General features: G+C 46.0%; 1 protein-coding gene across 2 annotated transcripts in view; it reads right to left on the bottom strand.

The window, feature by feature from the left end:
• Nucleotides 1–12,782, bottom strand: part of NBEAL1 (neurobeachin like 1) — a 290,887-nt gene extending 278,105 nt beyond the window's left edge. For both annotated transcript variants that reach the window (XM_068245018.1, XM_068245019.1), the window contains exons 1-2: nucleotides 12,648–12,782; nucleotides 3,539–4,002 (exon numbers count right to left, since the gene is read on the bottom strand). In XM_068245018.1, the coding sequence (XP_068101119.1) occupies nucleotides 3,539–3,589 (51 nt within the window). In that variant the 5' untranslated portion in view covers nucleotides 3,590–4,002; nucleotides 12,648–12,782. The remainder of the gene's footprint in view (nucleotides 1–3,538; nucleotides 4,003–12,647) is intronic.
• Nucleotides 12,783–13,309: the final 527 nt, after the last annotated feature.

Below are 13,309 nucleotides of genomic sequence, written 5' to 3'. Positions count from 1 at the left end.
TTATGCATGCAGCATCTTCCCACACACAATTCTGTTAATCAAAATCATTAGTTATTTTGTCAAAACACAAACGTTGTAAAAAGGGCCAAACATACGTGATGCACGGGACAAGAACGTGCACATTGTCCGTACACTGCAAATGTGAACCCACCCTAGATCAGATATTTTTCCATGAGCAGCACCAAGATATCTTTCTCATACACCAGTTATCTTGAAAGCCTCCAAAAGATTTACTGTACCATGAAAATATTAACAAATCACCAGGTGAAGAACATATCGTTATATAGAATACTGCAGTGCCAGAAAATAACAAAATAATACCAGCACGGAAGATTTTTTTTTAGACATGGTTAATGTGCAGTACACAAAACTGCATGCATGGCAAATTATGATATATTCCATGTGAGATGCATTAAACATGAACCTTAACCAGGGCTTTAGGAAATACATGAAAGGTTGGATTAGTGAAACTGCAAGGTGCACAAATACCAGGTGACCTGTAGTAGTCAGGTGCTTAAAGTAGAGAACTTCGATAAAGCATAGTGAACATCAACTTTCACTCTAACAATGTTTGCGCACAGATCAGAATAGCTGAACATTCTGCAGTACACAACACAATTGCATTCTCTGCTTTCTGGCTTGAATCTAACCTCATCAACACACTGCTGTTTGCAGGCAGAATTCATGCCTCCTTTTGTAATGGAATAAGGAAATTAGATCCTATTGCTTCACAGCTGCAGCAGAATTTCAGGAAGCTTAATTATGGCCCTTAAAAAAAAATGAATTCATACAGAAACTATATTCAGTGTATGTACCGTATTTTCCAGACTATAAGACGCACTTTTTCTTCCCCAAAAGTGGAGGGGAAAAGTCAGTGCGTCTTATAGTCCGAAGGTGCCCGTTTGTCTCTGTCTTCCGTCTGTCCTTCAGTGTCTTTCTGGCCCCCATGTCCCTTCTGTCACATCTGCCATCATGCCCGGTGTCCACCTGTACCTCACCGGCCCCTCTGTCCCATCAGTCCTCCTAGTAAGTTAATTGCCGCTTACCGCTAATAAAATGATGTCCCGGGTGTAGAGACCCGGGACCTCCGTGCAGCCATGCAGCGCCTCGCTCGATCATGCAGCCCCTATACATCGCCAGCCCCCTCTGTCCCATCAGTCCTCCGAGAAAGTTACGAGTCCGACGTCCCCGATGTAGAGACCCGAGATCTCCGTGCAGTCATTCAGCCGTTCACTCGCTGAAGCCTCCAGACACTGTGCAGCCAATCAGTGGGAGCGCTGCTAGTCATTCACGGCAGCCTGGCATTCTGACTGGAGCCGCTGGTCTCGGAGGCGGGACAGTGGCTCCGTCAATGGGCCAATCACGATCAGCGGTTTCCTTGCAGCGCTCCCACTGATTGGCTGCACAGTGTCTGGAGGCTTCAGCGAGCGAACGGCTGAATGACTGCACGGAGATCTCGGGTCTCTACACCGGGGATGTCGGACTCGTAACTTTCTCGGAGGACTGATGGGACAGAGGGGGCTGGCGATGTATAGGGGCTGAATGGCTGCACGGAGGTCCCGGGTCTCTACACCCGGGACATCATTTTATTAGCGGTAAGCGGCAATTAACTTACTAGGACGACTGATGGGACAGAGGGGGCTGGCGAAGTATAGGGGCTGCACGATGCCTGAAGGATCCAGCGAGTGAGGCTGCATGGAGGTCCCTACACCCGGGGCATTGTTTTATTGTTTTAGCAGCGGTAAGAAAATTAATTTATTAAGAGGACACAGGTGGCTGAAGGGACAGAAAGGGCCGGTGAGGTACAGGGGGACACAGGGCACAGCTTCAAATAGAGATCATTGATCACAGGTCTGATCACACTGAACACACATAGGGGGCAGATGGGACGGAGGGGGTCAGTGAGGCACAGGGGGACATAAGACACAGGGGAGCAGATGGGGATAGACTGATCTCAGAGGTACACATGAGGTCAAAGGGGACACATTAGGGCGCAGGGGACCAGTAAGACATGGGACACTGACCACAGGGGAGACGGGGGCAGATGGGACACCGGAGGACACTGGGGACACGGGGGCAGATAGGACACTGGAGACACAAAGGGGCAGATGGGACAGAGGGACACCGGTGAGACCCAATAATTGGGGGGGGGAAACTTCTACAAGACGCTCCTGGACCATAGACTCACCAGGTTTAGTATATATATTTTTTTCTCTGGTTCTTGCCCTCTAAACCTAGGTGCGTCTTATAGTCCGGAGCGTCTTATAGTCCGAAAAATACGGTATGTGTAGTGCAAAAAGCAATCATTTTGTGAATAATGCAGTATCCTATAGCAACTACTAGATTTCACTGACTAGTACAGTGTTCTCCCCAGAACTTTTTTCCAGGCGGGTGTCATGAAAAAGTAGCCGGGTGGCATGACAAAGTAGCCGGGTGGGGCGAGATGAGAGAATGCAGGGTCGATGCTTCTCTGCACAACTCTGCTTCCAGCAGAGAAGGAAATGAGCCGATGACAGCCGGGTTCTCACCAAAACTAGCCGGGTGGAGCACCCAGCTAAAAGAGCCTGGGGAGAACACTGTAGTACCAGTTAAGACAAGTTCTAAGTGACTGGCCTAGTGACAGAATGTAATATTTCATAAAGTTTTTAAGAACAAAGCATAATTCCTCCTTTACTTTGTAAACTACTTATACTCTTTACTTCATAAAGAAATGTGATAAAGAAAACCAGACAAAAGATACACAAATACACTTGCTTATCATTATAAATCAGCAAACAAATAGTTTCGAATACCGTAAGACAGGGGTCTCAAACTCCAGGCCCGCGGGCCATTTGCGGCCCTCGAACAATATTTTGTGGCCCGTGCCGGCTAAAGCAAAAGAGACACGGAAGCGAACTATTTTACCTTATAGTTTGCTTCAGTGCTCCCAAGTAATCCGCCGCATCCCCGCCGCTAAACGAGGGCTGCAGAGCCCCCAAATCCCCCGGGCAAACATCCACGACTGCGCTGAGGGGCAGAGCTTCCAGATGTAGCTCTGCCCCTCCTGACGTCAATCGCCGCACGGATCGCCGCCTCTCCCCGCCCCTCTCTGTGAAGGAAGAGTGAGAGGGGCGGGGAGAGGCGGCGATTCGCCGCGATTGACGTCAGGAAGGGCAGAGCTGAAGCTGAAAGCTCTGCCCCTTCCAGGAAATGCCGGCAGATTGTCCCCCGGGCGTTTCGGGGGCTCTGCAGCCCTCGTTTTGCGGCGGGGACACAGCGGATTACTTGTAATGGGAGCACTGAAGCGAACTATAAGGTACAATAGGCAAAATAGTTCACTTTTTTTTGTGAAATCCCTTATGCGGCCCAGCCTCATCCTGATTTTGCCTCCTGCGGCCCCCAGGTAAATTGAGTTTGAGACGACTGCCGTAAGATTTCAGAAATATATAGAGATAAAAGCCCCACAAGGGATGACCGACAAAAAAAGGAAATACTGTACTGCAAAGTTTACTGTGATCAGAATAATATACGGTGCAAAAACAAGCAAAGCAATACTTACTTTGTTGCAGTACAGCATCCATAGTTCATAGAGTCTCTCACGGGATGCCATCCCACAACCTCTGCTCCTATAATTCTCAATCAGATTTGTTTTAGAATCTGAATTTCACCATGATTTAGTGTTCCATCTTCAGTCCTTCACATTAAGACTGCCAGATATGTCCACCCAACAAACAAATAACAGACAGACGAGTTCTCCTCAGATTAAATCAGCTCAAAACCAGCTCAACAGGACTAGGACACGCTTAGCAAGGCTGGGCCTCTGTTGTCATGCACATGCAGGAAAGCAATACAGGCACTCCACGGATCCACAAAGCAAAGTTACTCAATTTTCCTTTTCAGATTCCAAAAGGTTTTCAATGCTAAGTAATGTCACATGCATCACTGGCTGATAGAAATAATGGCTCATACATCAGGAAGCTCTGTATGTAGGGGGGACTGCAAGACACCTGGATGTTGAGTCACCTAAAAGAAATAAGGGGGAAAAAAAACAACCATAAACAACCAATTTTAATTTCTTCCATGAAAGTAGCATATGTTGACAGTACTATATCTGCAGTTACATACGCACACATTTACAATTCTGCCAGGAATGTACTATTACTATCTAACATTTTTACTTTGCTGGCTGGAATGTACATGGACAAACAGCATCTGAATAACCAGACTAGCAAGTTAAGTCACTCTGTATGTGGTGAGCTGAGGAAATGTACTTTCACTCCTTTTTGTGGGGAAATTTTCACTTTACAATGGAGTTGGCAAAGTCGAAGAACGTTAGTGAAAACTGGAGCTCAGTGTGGGTGCTTGAAACCACTACAGTGGTCTACAATGCTGCCACATTAACTGGTTGAAACCAGAAATATACATCACATTTTCTGACTCCAAAAAAAAACCATGACCTGTAACAGAAAGCATTTTGCATCACCTAGTATAAAGCTAGCGATGGCAGCATTCTGATCTATATTCAGTAACATTTCTGCTGCAATCTGATATCAAGTGGTGCACAGCAATAAAACAATCAATATTACCCGACTACTTTTTCAGGAGAGTATCATTATTATTATTATTATTACAATTATGTGCAAGGTTGACCATACATCTAATATGTATGCTGAACTACAATTAAAATAAAAATCCTGGAGTTTAGCTTACAAATTAAATATCTACCGTATTGTAATGCTGACAAAAAAATATAAAATCTCCACAATATTGTTTTTTAATGCTGATTAAAAAATATAAATCACTACAATATTGTATTGTAATGCTAATATCAAACTGTTGTGAACATGACTTTGACAAGCAATAAATGTGAATAAGTAGAAACAAGAACAAATAAAACACACTAATATTTTAGGAAAAAGAAAAGTTTAATTGCAAACCTTTTTGCAGGACAACCATGATAACTGCTTAAGAGAAACAAAAGAAGAAGTCTGTTCAATTTAACATGTTGGCACTGCTGTTGTTAACAGCACACAGTTTTCCAAGTGGAGGGATAAGAAGAATTTGCTACTTCCAAAGAAAGATATGCGGCAGGGCAAATTCCTTTGCATCAGCTGGAAGCATGGCAGGCAAACAATCACAGCATGTGACTTTTACCCTTAACTCATTCACTGACTCGGGCTACCTTACAAGTGTCCATGATCATCCATAACAGAGAAAATTATATTAAATGTTTATACTATCAAAAGTTATTACTCCTGTACAATTTTCTTAGGGGATTCCCAACCCCTTTCATCAAATCTACCAACCCAATAAAACCACCAAAATTTCCAGAGATGACATTGCGGTGGGGTTTCTGACCAGGTGCCTGTTATCTTTTGGAAATGTGCCACAAAGTCATGCTAGTAGCATGGCCTGCTGCTGTCACTTTTGGGAGAGGGCTTGGTGTTTTCACTATTCAACCCCCTTACCTTCACCACTTATGGAGGAGAGACATGGCTGTTCCAATCACTGACTTCCCCTCAATGCATTAAATGGTGCTGGGGCATGGTTTCACGGAGTGAAGCAGCAAGGGAGGTGCTACAAGGGTTTGGGGCATAATACGTGTGTGGGGGGGATGGGGATGGGAAAGAGAGAAGTAGTCAGGGCAGAGGTGATCCAAGTCAAAGTGCTTTTGCTCCATGGCTGTACTTCAGACAGATGGTGAATTCCATCTAAAAAGTGAGTAGAGTGTAGGAAGGGTTTTGAATGATGTAGGTACACCGTTAAGTTAAAGGGAGAGGTTACTTGAAAAATATCGCCAAGCATGGACATTGACTTTAAATCTTTTTTGTCATTACCCATTATCAAAAAATTGTATGACCACTATATGTGATTCTCTTCTGATTTACACTAATAAAGCCAGTTATACGTTTTCCACAGTTATTCCATTAATTAGATCATCAGAATCAATAACGGTATGCAACATGTGAACGTTCAAATATAGCAGCTCTGTCACTTAATTTATAGAATCTACTGTATAATACAGGTATAAGTCAGTTACAATTAAAAGTTCAGGAAGTTGTAACACACAACCATCCAAATATAACAAGGAAGTTCTATCATGTAATGTGGGAATGTATTAACAGTCATAAATAAACATTAAAAGGACAACTGTAATAAAAGGGATATGGAGGCTTCCATATTTATTTCCTTTTAAACAATGCCAGTTGCCTGGCTATCCTGCTGATCCTCTGCGTCTATTACCTTTAGTTAGCTGAACAAGCATGCAGCATATCAGACGTTTCTGACATTGTCAGATCTGACAAGATTATCTGCATGCTTGTTTCTGGTGTTATTTAGACACTACTGCAGCCAGATATACCACCAGGGCTGCCAGGCAACAGGTATTGTTTAACAGGAAATAAATATGGCAACCTCCATATCCCTCTCATTACAGTTGTCCTTTAAGAATGTGGTGGGGAAGAATATCACAAAGGTGAAGTGAAGGCAGTAATGAAGCGGTCTGACAAGGATTTAAAAGGCCTAGGTAAATATGAAGACCATGGTCTTAAGTTGAACATCATTTTAGGGTTGAAGGCCTTTCGTTCCTGAGCATGCTTGAAGCTGCCTTTCAAAATTAAATCATGAGACGTTTTCAAATGAATGTTCTGACTTGGAAAAATGATGCCCGACAGTTACCTTAAAAAAAAACAGTTCCATAACAATTTTTGTTAATAGAAATAAACAGAGCACTACATGCAGTTTCAACTTTTTTTGCTGTAAGGAGCGCACTGAGTCACACTATGCGCGGTTCTGTCAGTTCTAAGGCCCCTCACATGGTGTGCGATATGCATCGTAAAGTGAAAGTTGCTACATGCTGATACTCATGTTGCTTTTGCATTGATTTTTATATTCCGCTTAGCACATAGGATTTCATTGATACTGTACTGAGTTTAGTTTGCGCTTTCTTGTTGAAGTGAGTGTTGTCACCAAGTCTAGATAGAAAGTGCTCTCTAGGGGTGCATACACACATCAGACCATAGTCTTTGGAAATTGAAAGATCACAGACCAATTTTATGCCCATCCATGTAGTAAGAGAGCCATACTCTACACAGTCTATTCTAAGGAGCTGAACTCCCCATCAGATAGAAATCTTTGCAAGATGCTTCACACATGCAAAAGATCAGTATCTGTTCCTGCAATAGATCAGTTCCTGCAAAATGCATTCATAGTCTAGGATATCTGCAGATCCTCATACACACCTTGTTTAAAGCCGGGTCTACACAAAGCGATCCGGCGGCTCGATTAGCCGCCGGATCGACTCTGCCGCATCCCCGTGCGTACTTCCCGGCTCGCGTTGGATTCGACCCCCCCTCGTCCCCGCAGGCGCCGCTTATCTTCCGCTCGATTCCCCGCTATTGTTCGATCGCGTGGAATCGGCCGCGGCGAGATCGGACCTGTCGGATCTTATCAATCGAGCCGCATCAGCGGCTCGATTGAAAAGACACATCGTGCGTTGTAGACCCAGCTTCACAGACATTCATCTGCAGATCAGATCCACCAGGATGGATTTTCAGATCTGCAGATAATTGTCTGATCTGCAGATGAATGTCTGTTAAACAAGGTGTGTATGAGGATCTGCAGATATCATAGACTATAAAGATTTCTATCTGATGGGGAGTTTAGCTCAATAGAATAGACTGTGTAGGTATGGCTCTCATACTACATGGAACCCCCTGATCTGTGATCTTTCATTTTCCAAAGACTATGGTCTGATGTGTGTATACACCTTAGGACCTTCATAAAGTTATAGATACGTGTGAGTATGGAAAGGCTGATTAAGCTAAACTGAGCATTAAAGGCAACCCGAGGTGAGAGTGATATGGTGGCTGACATATTAGTTTCCTTTTAACCACTTCCACACCATGTTATTTTATGCTGATCTGTGCAGCGTGGGCTCTCCAGCCCACAGCACAGATCAGCTAGCAGCCAGGGCGATCAGACTTCCCCCCTTTTTTCCCCACTAGGGGGATGTCCTGCTGGGGGGGGTCTGATCGCCGCCGGCTGCTTGCGCTTGCGGGGGGGGGCTCTTCAAAGCCCCCCTCCGCAGCGCTTCCTGGCCTCCTTCCCCTTCCCTCCCTCTCCCTCCCCCTGTGAGCGGCGCAGGACGGATTTCCGTCCTGCGCCTGATGGGATAGGCTTTAGCCTATCAGATGCCAGTGATGCCCGGCCAATCAGAGGCCGGGGATCGCCGATCTCCTCTACGGCGCTGCTGCGCAGCAGCGCCGTATACATGTAAACACCGGGGAAGATCTTCCCCGTGTGTTTACATTTACCCTGCGAGCCGCCGATCGGCTCGCAGGGTGTTCACGGAGACACCCTCCGGGAACTGACATGGTACGGCCGCTCATACGAGCGGCCGTTTGTTTCCATGGTATACACTTCTGGATTCAGGGGCGTGTATATACGCTCCGAGAATCCGGAAGTGGTTAAACAATACCAGTTTTCTTACAGTCCTGTTGATCTTTATGGCATAAGTCATTTCTGACTTACACACCTAAAACTAGCATGGGGCAAATCCAGTCAGACTTTAGTCAGAGCACCTGATCTGCATGCTTGTTTAGGGTCTATGGCTAAAATTCTTAAACCCAATCTACACGATACGATTCTTTGTACGATTCCATTACAATTCCATTTACGATCCGAAGAAATCCGACATGTCCGATCGGGATTCGATTCAATTCGATTTGCCATTGCAAAACAATGGCAAATCGAATTGAATCGAATCCCGATCGGACATGTCGGATTTAATGGGATCGTAAATAGAATCGTAATCGAATCGCACAAAGAATCGTATCATGTAGATGGGGCTTTAGAGACACAGGATCACAACAACAGCCAGGTAACTTGCATTGTTTAAAGGGAAATAAAAATGGAAACCTCCATACCCCTCTCATCTCTGACTTCCTTTAATAATAAACAAATCATCTACAAGGGCAAAAGGTTTCAAATATCTGCCCACTTGCCCAGGACAGGCCATCCCAGCCAAACTGCAGAACTTTACGAAGTCAAAAAAGCAAGTCTGTGATGTGTTTAAATGTAGGTCCTAAAACATCACAGACTTGCTTTTTTTGACACATGGAATTGATAACCTGTGATTGTGTTGTTCCAAGTAAGCACTACTACATTTTCCTGTATTTTCAGTTGGGCAAGGTTCAGGCCATCATGGTGACAGCGAATACAGTGGTGACGGTGGAGGAGGGAAAGGAATCACAACGGTGGTAAGCATTGTGAAAATTTAAGAATGGTCATTTATGGGTTAGCTGTGAAGATATAGCACATACATCCCCAGGTGAGCAGTGGAGTACTAAAGCACAAACACCCTAAGGTAAGCAGTGAAGATATAGTACAAATATCCTCAGGTAAGCATTGAGAAAAATAAAGCATGGTCACTAATAAGTTAGCAGTGAGAATACTGAAGCACAGACAACCCCAGATAAGCAGTGAAGATACTGAAGCACAGACAACCCCAGGTAAGCAGTGAGGATATTGAAGCACAGACAACCCCAGGTAAGCAGTGAGGATACTGAAGCACAGACAACCCCAGGTAAGCAGTGAGGATACTGAAGCACAGACAACCCCAGGTAAGCAGTGAGGATACTGAAGCACAGACAACCCCAGGTAAGCAGTGAGGATACTGAAGCACAGACAACCCCAGGTAAGCAGTGAGGATACTGAAGCACAGACAACCCCAGGTAAGCAGTGAGGATACTGAAGCACAGACAACCCCAGGTAAGCAGTGAGGATACTGAAGCACAGACAACCCCAGGTAAGCAGTGAGGATACTGAAGCACAGACAACCCCAGGTAAGCAGTGAGGATACTGAAGCACAGACAACCCCAGGTAAGCAGTGAAGATACTGAAGCACAGACAACCCCAGGTAAGCAGTGAGGATACTGAAGCACAGACAACCCCAGGTAAGCAGTGAGGATACTGAAGCACAGACAACCCCAGGTAAGCAGTGAGGATACTGAAGCACAGACAACCCCAGGTAAGCAGTTAGGATACTGAAGCACAGACAACCCCAGGTAAGCAGTGAGGATAATGAAGCACAGACAACCCCAGGTAAGCAGTGAGGATACTGAAGCACAGACAACCCCAGGTAAGCAGTGAGGACACTGAAGCACATACTATCCCAGGTAAGCAGTGAGGATACTGAAGCACAGACAACCCCAGGTAAGTAGTGAAGATACTGAAGCACTAAGCAGTGAGGATACTGAAGCAGACAACCCAAGGTAAGCAGTGAGGATACTGAAGCACATACAATCCCAGGCACGCAGTGAGGATACTTAAGTACATACAATCCCAGGTAAGCAGTGAGGATACTGAAGCACATACAATCCCAGGCACGCAGTGAGGATACTTAAGTACATACAATCCCAGGTAAGCAGTGAGGATACTGAGGACAGACACCATCAGGTAAGCAGAGATATGTTACAGGCATCCCCAGGTAACCAGAGAAGATATAGTACAGATATCCAAAGGTAAGTGTTGAGAAAAGGGAGGCACGGCCACCCATAGGCTAGCAGTGAGGCTGTAGCCAGCCCATACATCCTCAAGTAAGCAGTAAAGATACAGTACAGACATCCTCAGGTTAGCAGTGAAGATATATACCATACATGCTCAGGTAAGCAGCGAGGCTATAGTACAGATATCCCCAAGTAAGCAGTGAGGATACAATACAGGCATCCTCAGGTTAGCAGTGAGAATACATCCCATACAGCCTCAGGTAAGCAGAGAGGCTATGGTACAGATATGCCCAGGAAAGCAGTGAGGATACAGCACAGACATCCTCAGGTTAGCAGTGAGGATACAGCACAGACATCCTCAGGTAAGCAGAGAGGCTATGGTACAGATATGCCCAGGTAAGCAGTGAGGACACTTCACAGACATCCTGAGGTTAGCAATATACATCCCATACAGCCTCAGGTAAGCAGGGAGGCTATGGTACAGATGTGCCTAGGTAAGTAGCTAGGATACAGTACAGACATCCTGAGGTTAGTAATATACCTCCTATACAGCCTCAGGTAAGCGGAGAGGCTATGGTACAGATCGGAGCAGTGCTTTTCAGCGCTGCTAGCTTTGGGCGCAGCCAGCGCCGCCATAGACTGTAATGGGAATCAGTCTATAGCGGCGCTCAGTGAGGAAGGTCGGCTCCGTCAGAAGACGGAGCCGAAGTTGTTTAAAAAACACAATAATTCGGCCTCCAGCAATCGCTGGAAGCCGAATTATTTCATTCCCCCACTATCCATGTCGGCCTGGAGGGGGAATAGTAATTAAAACGCCTCGGACTTGTGCAGAAGCAGGACCAGCCATTTAACAGCTGGATCCTGCGCCCAAGTCTACCAGCGCCGTATTCAAATGTACGCGGTACAGATATGCCCAGGTAAGCAGTGAGGATACATCACAGACATCCTCAGGTAAGCAGTGAGGATACATCACAGACATCCTCAGGTAAGCAGAGAGGCTATGGTACAGATATGCCCAGGTAAGCAGTGAGGACACATCACAGACATCCTGAGGTTAGCAATATACATCCCATACAGCCTCAGGTAAGCAGAGAGGCTATGGTACAGATGTGCCTAGTTAAGTAGCAAGGATACAGTACGGACATCCTGAGGTTAGTAATATACCTCCTATACAGCCTCAGGTAAGCAGAGAGGCTATGGTACAGATATGCCCAGGTAAGCAGTGAGGATACAGCACAGACATCCTCAGGTAAGCAGAGAGGCTATGGTACAGATATGCCCAGGTAAGTAGTGAGGATACAGCACAGACATCCTCAGGTAAGCAGAGAGGCTATGGTACAGATATGCCCAGGTAAGCAGTGAGGATACAGTACAGACATCCTCAGGTAAGCAGAGAGGCTATGGTACAGACATGCCCAGGTAAGCTGTGAGGATACAGTACAGACATCCTCAGGTAAGCAGAGAGGCTATGGTACAGATATGCCCAGGTAAGCAGTGAGGATACAGCACAGACATCCTCAGGTAAGCAGAGAGGCTATGGTACAGATATGCCCAGGTAAGCAGTGAGGATACAGCACAGACATCCTCAGGTAAGCAGAGAGGCTATGGTACAGATATGCCCAGGTAAGCAGTGAGAATACAGCACAGACATCCTCAGGTAAGCAGAGAGGCTATGGTACAGATATGCCCAGGTAAGCAGTGAGGATACAGAACAGTCAGCCTCAGGTAAGCAGAGAGGCTATGGCACAGATATGCCCAGGTAAGCAGTGAGGATACAGCACAGACATCCTCAGGTAAGCAGAGGCTATGGTACAGATATGCCCAGGTAGGCAGTGAGGATACAGAACAGTCAGCCTCAGGTAAGTAGGAAAAGTTTCGAACAATGATGTAAGTCTGTATGGGGCTGAGCACGTCACTGCATATACAACACTGCCTCTGTCTAGGCTCGCAGTCCTGTAATGTGATCTCACTGTACTGTCAGTGTCTCAGCACTGACCCCTGTTACACACTATCCCTCCAGCAAGAGTGTGGCAGTCACTTCCAGCCTGGGCTTCCCGGCCAGGCTCTCCCCTATGACAGTCTCTCCTCCCCCTATCTTCCACATCAGCGCCCAGGCCCTGACAGCGAGGAAGCCAAGCTTCCCCCACAACTTCCACCTACTGTGTGTGCCAGTCCCCGAGCTGCCTCTTCCAGTGCCAGTCTACGGTCACAGTGTCCTCAGGGCGGCACCGGACCCCTCTCGTTCCCGTACACACGACCTGTCACTCTCCTGTAGCGCGCAGCAGGCGGTCCCTTGCTGCCCCACCCCTCGGTGACACGACGATGGGGTACGCCTTTACCCCGCCCATTGTGCTGCATGGCACTGTGTATAGCGTTAGAGAATGTGTGTGTATGCGTGTTAAGGAATTTAAAGGAGTTCTTTCGCGAAAAAAGTAGGCAGTTAAAAAATGTGACAGATGACAGGTTTTGGGCCAGTTCATCTTTTTAAGGGGGATTCTCAGGGCTTTCTTTGTTTTCAACAGCATTTCCTGAACAACAGTTGCAAAATTTAACTGACATAATAGTGTGCAAGTAATAAGGGAGGCCGGCTGGTATCTTGCTATTTTGGCAGTTAAACTGCTGTTCAGGAAATGCTGTTGAAAACAAAGAAAGCCCTGAGAATCCCCCTTAAAAAGATGGGACTGGCCCAAAACCTGTCATCTGTCACATTTTCTAACTGCCTACTTTTTTCGCGAAAGATCCCCTTTAATAAGCTCCTGCACCATCTGATGTATAATAATAACATCGCGCAGATAATCGGGGATCTCTCTCTGTCATTTCTG

Source organism: Hyperolius riggenbachi, chromosome 7 (assembly GCF_040937935.1).
Source record: "Hyperolius riggenbachi isolate aHypRig1 chromosome 7, aHypRig1.pri, whole genome shotgun sequence".
Classification (NCBI taxonomy): Eukaryota; Metazoa; Chordata; class Amphibia; order Anura; family Hyperoliidae; genus Hyperolius; species Hyperolius riggenbachi.
The sequence above is the reverse complement of the archived record's forward strand: the minus strand, read 5'-3'. Positions and strand labels throughout refer to the sequence as shown.